At 47.6% G+C, this 15,833-nt stretch overlaps 1 protein-coding gene across 1 annotated transcript in view; it reads left to right on the plus strand.

Annotated features, from left to right (window-relative positions):
• The first annotated feature begins 1,329 nt into the window (after positions 1-1,329).
• Positions 1,330-15,833, plus strand: part of C1QL1 (complement C1q like 1) — a 44,114-nt gene continuing 29,610 nt past the window's right edge. Inside the window, exon 1 of the mRNA XM_028703320.2 lies at positions 1,330-2,035. Coding sequence (XP_028559153.1) covers positions 1,427-2,035 — 609 coding nt within the window. The 5' untranslated portion in view covers positions 1,330-1,426. The remainder of the gene's footprint in view (positions 2,036-15,833) is intronic.

Below are 15,833 nucleotides of genomic sequence, written 5' to 3' on the forward strand. Positions count from 1 at the left end.
TCCTGGGAACCGTAGCTCTGAGAGGTAAACGACAGATTCCAGGATTCTCGGGCGAGTATGTGATTTAAGTGTGCTTTAAAGGTATTGTGTGTATGCAGTAGGGTTTAACTTTTTTCCTCGGGGCAATGATGTGTGTGTGTATCGTGAATCCACACGTATTCATACACAAACATTTTGAGGCGCTCTGATAAGCAAACCTTCGGAATATCGTCTGTGGGCTTGTGAAGGTTACCCTCGCTTTGACTCAGCCGCAGCCTTTCCGCAAGAACCCATCCTAACTACTCCTTCCTTGACGAAGGTGACCTTCCCTGAAATTTGGGATCGGGAAAGGCTCTTCCCACCAACCAACACCCCCATCCCAACCTTTCGGGTCTTAAAAAAATGCCCAAACACTGGAAAGGCTGGCAAGAAATCCCGCTCGAGTCGAGACTTTTGGCTCTCCCTCTTTCTTTTGGTGCGTCTCTCTCCAGGCAACAGCTGCTGACGAGGCAACATCACCAAAGTCCCTCTAGCCCCTGGAGATACACTCCCCTCGATTTCAAGTGGGTGCTTAACCTAGCAACCACCAAAATCAAATATAACAACAACAAGGGAAGCGACCTCCTGCCCAGGGACTCCTGTCCTAACTTTCCCCGCTCCAGCGTCCCTTCCTTGGCCTTAAAGGTGGGGAGGATGTGGGGTGGGGTGGGGCGCAAACTCTTCCCCCAAATGCCTCTTGCGTCTCCCTTTCAGCCCTATCATCTCGCGTTCCCTTTCTCTCTCTCCTCCCCCCCTCCAAGGGGGTGGAGGAGGATGGAGTGAGGAGGGGAGGGAAGCGGGGAGAGAAGAGAGAGAGAGAGACAAATCAATGATAGCATCTTACTAAGATGTACTGAGCAGAGAGAGAGAGAGGAGCTGGGGAAAAAAGACCTCTCTCTCTTTCCCCCCTCTCCTTTCTGTTCTGCTGTTTTCTTCCCTCTCGGGGTTTCTCTCTCTCTCTCTCTCTCTCTCTCTCTCTCTCTTTCTCCTCTTCCCCCGAAAAGAAGAAAAACCCTTTTCCATGTGGAGTCTAGCATAAAAAGGCCACCCCAGAGCATCCCGTCTTAAGGGTGATATTAAAGAAGACCGGGAACAAGGACTGTCTCGTTTTTTACGCGCGCTCGCGCGCTCCTCTTTTCTCCTCGCCACCTAAAGGGGGATCCTCGGTTTCTTTTCAAGTTTCTTCTTCTTCTTGCCTCTTCTTCTGCTGCTGCTTCCTCGCCCCTCCCTCCACCTCGTCTGTGGTTGTTTTGTTTCGGTTCCCCCAAATTGTCACCCTTTATTTCTCCTCGCCAGGTCGCCCGGCCCACCCGTCACCATTTCTACCCCGGGGAGGCAGCGCGTCCAGCCCCGGCAGCGGCTGAGCCTCGGGCGCAAAACTTTGGTGGCCGCGGCCATCGGGGTGGTGATGATCCTGATCTTGGTGGTCCTCATCCCGGTGCTGGTCAACTCGGTGGGCATCGACGGGCACTACGAGATGCTGGGCACGTGCCGCATGGTCTGCGACCCCTACCTGGCCAAGACCACCAGCGCCAGCGCCATCCGGACCGAGGCGGGAGAGACCCTCGCCAGCAGCGGCCACGCCGGGCTCCCCGCGCCCTCCACGCTGGTGCAAGGGCCGCAAGGCAAGCCCGGGAGGCCCGGGAAACCCGGGCCGCCGGGGCCTCCGGGAGAACCGGGCCCACCGGGAGCCATGGGGCCCCCGGGGGAGAAAGGGGACCCCGGGAAACCGGGCCCTCCTGGCTTGCCCGGGCCGGGCCTGGGCAACGGGGCCATTAGCACGGCCACCTACACCACGGTGCCCCGCGTGGCTTTTTACGCAGGCCTCAAGAACCCGCACGAGGGCTACGAGATCCTTAAATTCGACGACGTGGTGACCAACCTGGGCAACAACTACGAGGCCACCACGGGCAAGTTCACGTGCAACATCCCCGGCACCTATTTCTTCACCTACCACGTCCTGATGCGCGGAGGCGACGGCACCAGCATGTGGGCGGACCTGTGCAAGAACGGACAGGTAGGGAAGAGGGCTGGGGGGTCTCTCTTCGGGGTCCTGATGGGGGTGGAGGGAAGAATCATGCGCTCCCACATTACGCAGTGTTTTAGGGCAAGAAGACGCCCCTCCGTAGATTATCCCTGTAGACATGAAATTGGACTGTCTACCCAAAAGCCCCAAATACCAGCACTAACCGTGGCTCAGTTCTGCCTTGGAAGAGGGCTCAGAACCTTTCGATCCCGTTCCCAAAACTTAATGCTAGGATTGTGGAGTTGGGTCATCCAGCCCAACCCCTACAATGCAGGAATGCCAACTACCGGTATATCATCTATGAAACCTCCAAGAAAAGGAGGGTTCACCTCTTGTTGGGAGTCTGGCGCACTGTTGAACGGTGTCAGAAAGTTCTTCCCGGTGCCAAGTCTGAATCTAGTTTCTTGTAACTCGATTCCGTCATTCTTCAGATATTCAGCTGATCAAATAATATAAATAATCAGGGACATGGAAGTGGTTCAATAAAGAGCCGAGTGCTTCGAGACCAAAAAGTTAATTCAGTTACACTTATTTTATTTCTAAAATGGTTCTTTTCGTTTGCCCTTCACTTGCTAAGATGCTCACTTTGTATGCTAGGAAACCTGAAAGGTACCTTTAACTTATCCAGGTGTGCATATGTGATGAGGAAAGGGGCAGTCCACTTCTCCCAGAGTTTGGAATAGTGTGTTGTCCATATCCATTTCAATATTTTGTAGAAGTCTAATATCTATCTATCTATCTATCTACACACACACACACACACACATATGGGAGTTATAGAATCATAGACCTGCAATGTGGTGGCAGGGACCCTGAGGGTCACCTAGTTTAACCCCCTGCAATGCAGGACTCGAACCCACAACCCAAGATTAAGAGTCTCGTGTCACATACTCTTGAGTAGATGCATAGGATTGTGTTACTTGTTCACTAGCAACCCCAGCTGTGGAGGGGATGTTTCCTATAGGGCTTACAGACCTTCTGAGATAACTGCACTTTCATGGTGTGTGTGGGGGGGTGCCTTTTCAAAAATGCCACCGCACTCCGATTAAGTTAAGGAGGGGTGGTCCGTGCTACACATCATTCCCCACCCTCTCCAAATGCTTCCCAGCTCCTCTTCTCAGGGAAGAATGGTACCCCAGAGTATCTTGCCACTCCCCCCCCCAACACAGATATAGATAATTTTCATCCTTTAATATTTAAGCAGCAGTTTGTGGCTCAGTTTCCTTCCTTATATCCCGCCCCCCCCCACCGCCTGCCCACCCCCCAAAAAACTCATCTGAAAAGTCTGCAAACTCTAGATCGGGAAATCTAATGCCACTGTATAAGATAATTTGTTAAGTCTTTCAGCTGCCACAAGACTCTTCCTGGGCTGTGCTGAGACAGACTAAAGACTCCTGCCCTCTGGAAATTCTTTCTTTAAGGAAGATTCCTCTTACACCCCCCCCCCCAAAAAAAAAAATAATCTGTAAATAAGAGGGACGGGAGGAGAGGAAAAGGAAAGGAAAGAGGTCAATGTCAAGAACCCTTCAACTCTCCTATAGGACCCCAGCTCTTCCTGAAGCTTCCTGGGAGGCAGAACTGATGCTTACTCAGAAGTAAGGCTCACCTGGATCTTAACTCCCAGGCAGGTGTGCACTGGATCATAGTGGGATCCTGTGCATTCCTACTCAGGCAGAAATCCCACAGAGATCAAAGAGACACTCCCCCCCCCCTTGGGTTGCAGCTTCAGTCAATTTCACTGAGCAAAGAAGAAAGCCCTTAGAAAGAATTTCCTCCCTTACTGACCCTGGGAACTCACCGCATTTCGTTCTTAATATTTGATACGTATGTCTCTTTAATTTTAAAAGAGGAAGATGAATGCAGCTTGGGACATAAAGCTCAGGAATCAGTTGATATGTGTCCCTTGTGATTAATTTTATTTTAAAGAGAGAGAATCCTTTGGGGATATTTGGAAGTCTTCCCCTACTTCCTAGGATATTTTGAAGGGAGTCTGGGTTGTACAGATTTTTTTTATTTTATTTTTTAAAATATATGCATACACTTAACTTTGACTTAAGATGATGAAAACTAAAATGCAGATTGGGCTTGCCCCACCCCACCCCCGCCTCCCTCATCAGCTCCTTCTTAATCAAACCATCCCTTTTGTGATAGCACTAGTTAATCCTGCCAGAGGGAGAGCAGGGAAGGATTCTTGACGCTTTCTAATTGAATTTCATAATTAAGACCGGCCTCCGCAGAAACTGCTTTTCATGTTGAATCCAGTTACAGATCCATCTCTGTCTCTTTTTGTTCATATGCCTCCTCCCCTCAGTAATCACTCAGCAGTGCTTAACAAAAAAAACACAAAAAAACAGGGATGCCACCACATACACCAAAGCTCACCTTGGTACTCAGAAAATAAAATTTAAAAACCCCCAAATTAATCCAGAAGAAAGGGCCACAGACCTTAGCTGTGTGCTCACAATTGCTAGTTGGAGTTGGAGTTTGAGACGCCACTTTCGCCCATAGGTATGCATTGCGATGCTGGAGAAAATTCCCCTTTTGCCATCTTGATTGTGAGCTACGAAGGGTAACTAATCTGCAATACGATCTTGAGTATATATTTGTGTGTGCTGCGCATAGCTGCCTTAAAAGCAGCTGCTACTTATCCCTATTTTATTCTTATTTGTCCATATTTATTTATTTGGATAAATAAGAATAAAATAGGGATAAGTAGCAGCTGCTTTTAAGGCAGCTATGTGCGGCACACACAAATATATCCATATTTATCCATATTTTTGGCTAAATAACTTTGCTGCTATTTATTCGTCTTTTCAAGTTTAGTCACTCAGGGGACAAACCAGGAGAAGTTTCTTCAGGCCAGATGTTAGCGATAGTCTTATATATACAGCTTGAAAATTTGATAGTTTCCAGAAAAAAATAAAATCAGAGTTAAAACACAAGGTGCGATATTCAGAAAGGACGGGATCTAATATTCAGTCAGTGCACAATACTTGCTGCTTTGGCCTTCCAAAATAATGCTGGTATTCCACTTAGACAAATGTGCCAAATTGCCCAAAATGGTTTGAGAGTTCTTTCCTCTCCCACAAGAGGAGTATGTAATGTAGAACCAAACTTAACTATACACACACAGCGACGTTTTATATTAAGGCACGCACTAGGAAAGAAAGACACCTTGCCCAGTCTCAGATCTTGAACCTTCAATAACGTCAATGCTCAGCCCTGGACTAAGTGAACAATACAGTGCCTCTGAACATGTGTCAAGTGCAGTTCTCATGCTGCTGAGTAATCACAACCCAAACACACACACAGTGTCACACAAATGGGAGAGGCTGTCGTCATAGGAACAGAGACGGCTGCCTTTGTTGTTTAGTCGTTTAGTCATGTCCGACTCTTCGTGACCCCATGGACCAGAGCACCCCAGGCACTCTTGTCTTCCACTGCCTCCCGCAGTTTGGTCAAACTCATGTTCATAGCTTCGAGAACACTATCCAACCATCTCATCCTCTGTCGTCCCCTTCTCCTTGTGCCCTCCATCTTTCCCAACATCAGGGTCTTTTCCAGGGAGTCTTCTCTTCTCATGAGGTGGCCAAAGTATTGGAGCCTCTGCCCCAGGATCTGTCCTTCCAGTGAGCACTCAGGGCTGATTTCCTTAAGAATGGATAGGTTTGATCTTCTTGCAGTCCATGGGACTCTCAAGAGTCTCCTCCAGCACCATAATTCAAAAGCATCAATTCTTTGGTGATCAGCCTTCTTTATGGTCCAGCTCTCACTTCCATACATCACTACTAGGGAAACCATAGCTTTAACTATATGGACCTTTGTTGGCAAGGTGATGTCTCTGCTTTTTAAGATGCTATCTAGGTTTGTCGTTGCTTTTCTCCCAAGAAGCAGGCGTCTTTTAATTTCGTGGCTACTTTCACCATCTGCAGTGATCATGGAGCCTGAGAAAGTAAAATCTCTCACTGCCTCCATTTCTTCCCCTTCTATTTGCCTGGAGGTGATGGGGCCCAGTGGCCATGATCTTCATTTTTTTTTATGTTGAGCTTCAAACCATATTTTGCACTAAGGGTGCCTTAAAGGTAAAGGTAAAGGGACCCCTGACCATTAGGTCCAGTTGTGACCGGCTCTGGGGTTGTGGCGCTCATCTCGCTTTACTGGCCGAGGGAGCCAGCGTACAGCTTCCGGGTCATGTGGCCAGCATGACTAAACTGCTTCTGGCAAACCAGAGCAGCGCACGGAAACGCCGTTGACCTTTCCGCTGAAGCAGTACCTATTTATCTACTTGCACTTTGACGTGCTTTCAAACTGCTAGGTTGGCAGGAGCAGGGACCGAGCAACGGGAGCTCACCCCGTCACGGGGATTCAAACCGCCGACCTTCTGATCGGCAAGTCCTAGGCTCTGTGGTTTAACCCACAGCGCCACCCACGTCCCTTTAAGGGGTGCCTTACACAGAGTCAAATCATTGGTCCACCAAGCTCAGTAAGGGCTGCACTGATTGGCAGTGTCTTTCCAGATGTTACCTGGAGATGTCAGGAATTGAACCTGGAACTTAAATACCTGTAAATACCAGTTGCCGGGGAACAAGAGCAGGAGAGGACTATTGTCCCTCTGGCCCTGCTGGTGGACTCGGGCGTCTGCATTGAAACAGGACATTTGGCTCCTAGGCCTTCTTATGCTGTCATCCGGCTGCTCCTCTGCCTAGACAGGTCCAGATCTTGGCTGTGAAAAGTTTCTGCAGGTCTGAATCAAAAGGTGTCAAGGCTGAGGTTTAGAAGCTCTACCCTTCTCAACCTTGGATATGAATTTCGTGAATACAGGTGGCCATGAAACTTCACGGAATCGCATAGTTGGAAGGAACCACTCTGAGGGTCATCCAGTTCAACCCCCTGCAGTTCAATGATTTTTGAACCCACAGCCCTGAGATGACCAAGCCTCATGCTCTATCTATTGAAGGAGCTGTCCCAGGCCTTCAATTGCAATCCATAAAACCCTCTTTAACGAAACAGCAGCTGAAATGTAAGCTAAACATCACAATTACAGAAAAAGCTGTGTTATATGATTCACAATAACGACATTTATAATCAGTATGAACAAAATAACAACTAACAAAAATAAGCTAAGCACTGGGGTGGTGGAAACTGTAGTTCCCAATATTCTTTGTGGGGCGTCATGTGCTTTACATGTATGGGGTGCGCACAGCCAAGGCTTCAGCAGTAAGAGGAGCCAGAGGTTCAAGCCTGTGGGGAAAATGATCTCCAGTCCTAGAAGTGTTAGGGAAAGCGATGAAAAATATGCACTCTTCACATGCTCAGAGCACTCTCCTCACTATGGCGTTGCATCTTCTGAGCCCTAGCATTCAAAACAGGTTTTTGTGCCCAAATTTAAGGCCCAAGGAATTTTCCAGGATTTATGAGGGTTCTTTGCCTTCTCACTGGGTTTGTTCCCCATAAACAGAGGTTTAGACCTCATATCCCAGCATCTACAGTGAGGCAATTGAATCGCATGCTCCAGGAACGTAAGCAACAAAAGATGCGCGAAGGCTTCTTTGTGCGTGGCACTCGCTCATTTCCCTATTCATTTTCCTTGTGTACACAGAAAAGGTAGCATTTCAAGCAGGGGTTAAGTCACAGAGCCTAGGACTTGCCGATCAGAAGGTTGGCGGTTTGAATCCCCGCGACGGGGTGAGCTCCCGTTGCTCGGTCCCTGCTCCTGCCCACCTAGCAGTTTGAAAGCACGTCAAAGTGCAAGTAGATAAATAGGTACTGCTCTGGCGGGAAGGTAAATGGCGTTTCCGTGCGCTGCTCTGGTTCGCCAGAAGCGGCTTACCATAGTCATGCTGGCCACATGACCCGGAAGCTGTACGCCGGCTCCCTCGGCCAATAAAGCGAGATGAGCGCCGCAACCCCAGAGTCGGCCATGACTGGACCTAATGGTCAGGGGTCCCTTTACCTTAAGGGAAAAGTCAGGAGGTAAGATAAGGCAGTGGTTTTCAAGTTTACGGAATCCTTAAGACGTTGCCTCAGCCTCCAAGCAAACCCTGTGTGTCAGCCACGGAGCCATGGTGCCACATCTGGGGGGAGCACCTGTGGCCCCCTAGATGTTGTCAGACATTTCCCATGAGCTCCAGCCAACAAAGTATTCAGTGGTCAGGGATAGTGAGGGCAGGCTCCTGTGTAGCAGAGGATTCTGGGAAACACAGGTGAGCAAAGCTCTCTTGCGTACTGACGTCTCACTTCCCATGGGTATCTGTTAGGCCACTCTGAGAACTACTCACTGTGAGAACGAATACTCCCAGGGGTCAGCAAACCTTTTCAGCAGGGGGCCGGTCCACTGTCCCTCAGACCTTGTGGGGGGCCGGACTATATTTTGGGGGGGGGAAGTGAACGAATTCCTGTGCCCCACAAATAACCCAGAGATGCACTTTAAATAAAAGGACACATTCTACTCATGTAAAAACACACTGATTCCCGGACCGTCCGCAGGCCGGATTTAGAAGGCGATTGGGCCGGATCCGGCCCCCGGGCCTTAGTTTTCCTACCCATGCTTTAGAATACCAGGGTCAGAGGGCAACCCTGTTGGGGGGTTGATGTCTTATGGGATTCCGCCACCCAAGGCAGCCGATTCAGTCCGCCTCATGGGAGGGCCGGCCCAACAGTCAATCCTTTCTCCCAGGAAGCTCTGGGAATTGTAGCATAAAGTCCCTTCCCACATACTCAGAAGGGCTGGCCTACCATATTTTGAAGGGGAATAATACACAATAGCTAATATACATGCGGGCGGCTCTCTGTGAAGTCTAAATTTGCCTAAATTTCTCAGAGTGCCATATGACCAAAGTCCGCTCCTGCTGTTTGTCCCCCATATGTTATATAATAGCATACTGTCACCATAGTTAGCAGCCATTGATACATTTATCCTCCATGAATGTGTCAAATGCCCTTTTAAAGTAATCAAAGGTATGTCTAGACGTTCCAGACATAAGGTGGAAACAGCATAAAGAGAGGGGGATTATGGGGCTGTTCATGTTTTTGTTTTTATTATGTATTTTACGTTTTTATATTGTGATTTTAACTTGTGAACCGCCCCAAGACTTGCGGGTATAGGGCGGAATACGAAGAATAATAATAATAATAATAATAATAATAATAATAATAATAATAATGCTGTCAATTAGGGAGGGAAGAGACCTTGGATGGTTGAGGGTGGCAGAACTGGAGGAGTGAAGGTCATAATCAGGTATATAACTGGGAAATAAGAACAAAAAGATGAGGAAAGGGGAGTTTTCCTTTCGGAGGGGGGCAGAAGGGGCAGAGTCTTTCTCCATACTCTCCTACCTGTTTTATCATCAGCCTCACCTTGGGAGATGCTGCAATACCTGTTGATGCTGTGTTGCAAAAGATGCTCTTTGAGAATAGTCTGCTCTTATTACCTTTTTTACTCCCCTCCACAATGCACAGTGTCACCGAAACCCACCCCCTTCTCTTGGAGGAAAAAGAGAGAGAGAAATAGTCAAGGAAAGAAAACAGCATGTGATTTTAAAGCACAGATTCTCAACTTTTAATGGGATGCTCTGTCACACCTTGAATGTCACACCTGATTTTTTTCCTCAGTGTCAAGCACTAGAGAGAGATGGGGAGGGTAGTTAAGGATCTCTCTCTCTCTCTGTCTATATATATATGTGAGTCATTTTGTAGATATGGAAAGTCTAAAAGGCCGGCGGGCTCTGTGACTTTAAATATTTAATAACTTCCCAATCAGCAAATGTATTTTTCTCCTCCCTCTCTTCTCAATTTCCCCCTCGTCTATTTGCATTTGGAAGGCTCAGTGGTGCACCCCAGAAGACAAAAGGAAAACCCGTCAGTCGCTGCCTATAGGGCAGAAGAACCATTTGCTATAGAAACCTTCCTTTCCACCTCCCAGGTCTCTGCCTGGGGTTTCTTGGGTCAGGGGGGCTAAACAGCTTTCGGCTAACTGCTCAGATGACAATACATTTTCCCAAGCAGATCCCTGGTGCTTGGGAGGCAAACAGGAACCGTTTCCAGGAGACAAGGGCAGGAGACACTCCTTCATCTCCTTATCATCTTGGCAACAGGGTTGCCAACTAACTGGAAAAAGTGACCCGGTCTGGCTTACTCTTGCACCCTTTAAGAGCTGCTTGATGTGCAGAACTCGGAAACCGAGGCTTTTTGCTGGTACAGAGATCAGCATGTTGTTGTTTAGTCGTTTAGTCGTGTCCGACTCTTCGTGACCCCCTGGACCAGAGCACACCAGGCACTCCTGTCTTCCACTGCCTCCCACAGTTTGGTCAAACTCATGCTGGTAGCTTCGAGAACACTGTCCAACCATCTCGTCCTCTGTCGTCCCCTTCTCCTTGTGCCCTCCATCTTTCCCAACATCAGGGTCTGTTCCAGGGAGTCTTCTCTTCTCATGGCCAAAGTATTGGAGCCTCAGCTTCAGGATCTGTCCTTCCCGTGAGCACTCAGGGCTGATTTCCTTCAGAATGGAGAGGTTTGATCTTCTTGCAGTCCATGGGACTCTCAAGAGTCTCCTCCAGCACCATAACTCAAAAGCATCCATTCTTCGGCATCAAGAATTAGCATAGTAGCATAGTCACCTGCTAATACAAACAGATGGAGCTGCTTTCAAAAGGCATAGGTGCAGGACCTGGTTCAAAATCTGGCAACCCTTCTCAGCAGCAGCCTCATGAACAAGATGCGTAGCTAGGAATGGTAGGAAGGCGAGTTCTTGTGGGTGCAAAATAAATAGTTATCCGCGTAGCATTTCCTCCTGTTGTTGCTCGGTGTGCTTAAAACTACTGACGTCACAGGAATGCTTACAACAGCCTAGTAAGATAGGCCAAGCGTTTTTCATCTGGGGAGGTGGGGCTCAAAGATAGTATATGACTGGTTTAGTTTATGGCTCTGCCTCTAACAGGAACTCACGGCTTGGACATCAGCAGGTGTCATGCTTTATATATACATAAAAAAACCAGCTTTCGGCTGCCATCCAAACTCCTGTTAAAGGTAAAGGGACCCCTGACCGTTAGGTCCAGTCGTGACCAACTCTGGGGTTGCGGCGCTCATCTCGCTCTATAGGCCAAGGGAGCCGGTGTACAGCTTCTGGGTCATGTGGCCAGCATGACTAAGCCGCTTCTGGCGAACCAAAGCAGCGCACGGAAACACTGTTTACCTTCCCGCTGGAGCGGTACCTATTTATCTACTTGCCCTTTGACGTGCTTTCGAACTGCTAGATTGGCAGGAGCAGGGACCGAGCAACAGGAGCTCACCCTGTCGCGGGGATTCGAACCACCGACCTTCTGATCCGCAAGTCCTAGGCTCTGTGGTTTAACCCACAGCGCCACCCGTGTCCTGTTAAAGGCATAAGAACACCCTAAACCAATTTTTTTTTGGTCAGTTGGGAATCATAGCACTGAACCTAGGATTTCCTGGTTATTTTCTTAACCATTTAACTAGCTTCCTTGGCTAAAGAGTATCTATACATTTCAGCAAGCATTCACATTTTACAAAGCCTAGTTACGGCTTAAGCTCTGATGACTTTGCCTTCTCTGTTAGGGGTTGCCAACTTCTGAATTTGTCTCTGTAGGTGTATCTTCAGCAGCAGATATGTCTAGAAATCAGCAGGTGGTAATACTGATCTCCATGCTGCAAAATCACACCCAGGCATTTCCTCCCCATCAGTTGGCAACCCTGCCTCTTGTTGTCCCACCCTGCCACCCCCAAGACGCCATACAATCATTCCTTTGGTTTTAAGCTCAAGCAGTTGGAAACAAAAGGTGTTTTGATGGCAAAGAAGCAGTGAATAGGTTGTGTGTGTTTTTAAAGACGTTTTAGTGCCCGTTGCAGTCTCTACCTACGGGAGGGTAATAAGAATGTTTTCAGAACTCAGTTCATCATAAAAGTAGGTTTAATAGAAAGGGGTTTGCTGCCTGGGACCCACCGAACAAAATCTCTTACTATTCTTGGACCAACTTCCCTGCATAAGTGAGCAGATGCAGATCATACAGTCAGATCTCAACACCAAGAAAATACAGCCCTCTTGGGATTGTACTAGTTCATTCTGCAGATGTCTGAATACAACACGTACATAAACGCACTTTCCTGCATATAGAAAAACAAGAGCCCTAAGTGTTCAGGGACAGCTCTAGGATAGACCTGTCATGGTAGTTTTCTGTGGATGAAGCAATCCAAAGGAGAAAGCTGTCCTATGCGATTCCTACCTTGCCGCACCGACCATATAGATTGCTTCTCAATTGCAGCAATTGGGTCTAATTATTTCATCCACCGAAGCCAGTGAACACACAGAAACTACAAAACTGATCTGGGCTGAAGCTGATTCGAGAGCAATTATACTGTCATGTTTTGCCCCAATGAAATAATCGTTTTCGCGCATTTTGTATCGTTCCCCTTGGTTGTGCGAGGCGTGTCGCTTGGAACAAGATGGAAAGGAGCTTTAGCCGTGTTGCAGAGTGCGCAGATCAGAAGGAGTCAGCCTGATGGGCCTGGAAAGCCGAGAGACCGAGGGAAAATGACGGCTGCCTAGATAGAAAGCCAAACTATCTAATGTGGAAACCTGATGAGTGTGGGAATAGCTATTACCCACAGATCAGAGGTTTTTTTTTAAAAAAAGGTCCCTTGGCAGCTCCTGAGCTTTTAGCAACCACTTTGATCTGCTTGAATTGAGAAGGGACATTTTTCATGGCATAAAACAGGTGCGGGGGGGCTTTGGGACTCCAGATGTGGCAGAACTACAACTCCCATCAGCCCCAGCAAGCATGGCCAGAGCTGATGGGAGTTGTAGCTCAGCCAACTATGGATAGCCAAAGGTTCTCCATACCTGGCATAGAGTTAAGGCTGGGTGTTATGTACTGAAGTTCTCACCCTGGGCCAGCAGGGGGATACTGTAGGTAGTTATGCAAATAAGGGATCGAAAGTGACGTTCGGTGATTGGATAGTTTTAGGAAATTGTTACAGTTACGTTGTACTGGAGCTCTATATAAGCAGGCTGACTGAATGCTTCAGTTCAGTTTTGTCCTGGCCTGTGAATAAACAAGAGCTGTTTGCAGAATCGCTGTGTCGTCTGATATGTTCACCCACAACTTAACACTGACCATTTGCCAATGCTTGCTGCACAAGAGATGGGGCTGATTTTAAAAAAGTCGGTAACTCTGGATGGAAGTTGGTGTTGCTATCATTATTATGATTACAGTCATACCCCGGGTTACAGACGCTTCAGGTTGTGCGTTTTTGGGTTGCGTACCACGCCGAACCCAAAAGTACCAGAACAGGTTACTTCCGGGTTTCGGCGCTCGCGCATGCGCAACACCACAAAATTACGCTTTGTGCATGCGCAGAAGAGCTGAATTGTGACCTGCGCATGCGCAGATGCGGCGCTGTGGGTTGCGAATGCTGCAGGTTGTGAACGTGCCTCCCGCACAGATCACGTTCGCAACCCGAGCGTCCACTGTATTTATTATATTTGTATTTATCCGTAGATCTCAGGGTGGTTCACAACTTTTAAAGTACGAGAAAGAAAGAAGTTAATATTATTAGAAATACGAATTTGGAGAACTGCTAAACAGGTAAGATAATGAAATTCAGTTAGAGGGGATTCGGGGAAGTCAGTTATCAACGTAATGAAATTAGGATTTGGAAGTAATATTTCTTTTTTATGTGTTTTTCTTTGTTTTTTGTATTGTAATGTTTTTCTTTTCTTTTGTATCTTTTTTATGTGATAAGTGTGAAAACCAATAAAAAAATTGGGGGGGGGGGAATAAAGTACGAGAAAGAAACACAAAATATATAATCAAAACAAAAACAAACCCATAACCCCCTTCCGACAGCACATTTAAAAAAGGGTATCAGATGTCAGTCAGCCTAGTTGAAGAGGAACATTTTTACCTGGTGCCTAAAGGTGCATAATAAAGGTGCCAGGCAAGCTTCCCTGGTGAGGGCATTCCACAAACGGGGAGCCACTGCAGAAAAGGCCCCGTTCTCGTGTTGCCACCCTCTGGACCTCTTGTGAAGGGGGTTCACGAAGAAGGGCCTCATGAGATGATCTCAAGGTCCAGGTAGGTACATATGGAGAGAGGTAGACCTTGAGGTATTGTGGTCCTGAGCCATTTCTTTGCCTGTTCTTCACCCAAAGGCCCCAGGCCAGATTAAAACATTGAAATGCAGTATTAAAAACAGCTAAAAATGACGTAAAGGTAAAGGGATCCCTGACCATTAGGTCCAGTCGTGCCCGACTCTGGGGTTGCGGCGCTCATCTCGCTTTATTGGCCGAGGGAGCCGGCGTACAGCTTCCGGGTCATGTGGCCAGCATGACTAAGCCGCTTCTGGCGAACCAGAGCAGCGCACGAAAACGCCGTTTACCTTCCCGCCGGAGCGGTGCCTATTTATCTACTTGCACTTTGACGTGCTTTCGAACTGCTAGGTTGGCAGGAGCAGGGACCGAGCAACGGGAGCTCACCCCCTTATTGGGATTCGAACCGCCAACCTTCTGATTGGCAAGCCCTAGGCTCTGTGGTTTAACCCACAGCGCCACCAAAAATACACCCCAAGTGTCAAAAGCCAGAGTAAAGATCTGTGTCTTCAGCATTCACCAGAAGCTATATAAAGTTGCTAGATTGATCTGAGGCTACAATGGTGACAGGAAAACACTCTGTGCATGCTCTGTTGTCCCCGTCCCCCCAATGTTCCAGGCCTTGATGAAACTTACATAAATCTTACAGAGCTGGATGTACAGAAAATCTTTCCATGGGCAGCAGAGCCAAGTTCTCCGTGTGCCCAAGGGAGGGTGGCAAATGACTCTGGTTTGCCCCAGGGGGCCTGGCACAGGGCAGCAGAAACGCGCTGGCTCCGTTCTGGGCCTATGGTTTTGTGGTCAATTAGAGCTGAAACCTGACGTCCGTCGCTATCAAATTTAGCCAATTAAGGTTCCTTGGAATCATTCATTACCTGGAGGTGGGAGAATGTAGAGACTGAAGGGCCAATTTGGTGGAATTGCTACAAAGCCACAGGACCGTTAGCTGGAGAGGAGTGAGGGGGGCAGATTAGAATTGGCGGGGGGCAGCTGCCAAAGAGAACAGGGTCCCTGCCCCCTTAATAGTTATGAGGAAGAGGGAATTTCAGCAGGGGCCGTTTCAGCTATTCATACGAAGGTGTATCATACAAAGCCCCTCTTTGACACAGCTATTAAAGGGGCAAAATCCCCCAGCTCTTTTAGTAGTCAGCCACCTTAACTGAACAATAGTGTTGGCACCTTTGGGCCCCTCCAGACTATTGGGGTGTTATTTGGGGGGGGGGCAGGAGTATTCTCCATCATGTCATTGAAGAAGTAGTAGGGCATTTGTGGTGGATTTAGACTAGATCTCACACAATCCTGCTTCATCAGTATTGCAATCCCAGTATTGCATTATTGCATACCCTCCAACAATCCTCCGAGGAAAATAGGTATGTCCTATTCCATAATAATAATAATAAGAAAAAAATTATTATTTATTCCCCACCCATTTGACTGGGTTGCCCCAGCAACTCTGAGCAACTCCCAACATATATTATAATAAATAATAATAAATAATATTTTTTTATTTATACCCCGCCCTTCCCAGTTTAAAAACTGGGCTCAGGGCGGCTAACAGCAAATATAAAACATTCATTAAAATGTGACTTAAAAACAGCATAATATTAAAAGATAATAAAGCATTAAACTTTTTTTTTAAAAAAAACATCCCTATATAGGGCTGCCTTCAGACGTCTTCTAAAGTTT

Source organism: Podarcis muralis, chromosome 13, assembly GCF_964188315.1.
Source record: "Podarcis muralis chromosome 13, rPodMur119.hap1.1, whole genome shotgun sequence".
NCBI classification, from domain to species: domain Eukaryota; kingdom Metazoa; phylum Chordata; class Lepidosauria; order Squamata; family Lacertidae; genus Podarcis; species Podarcis muralis.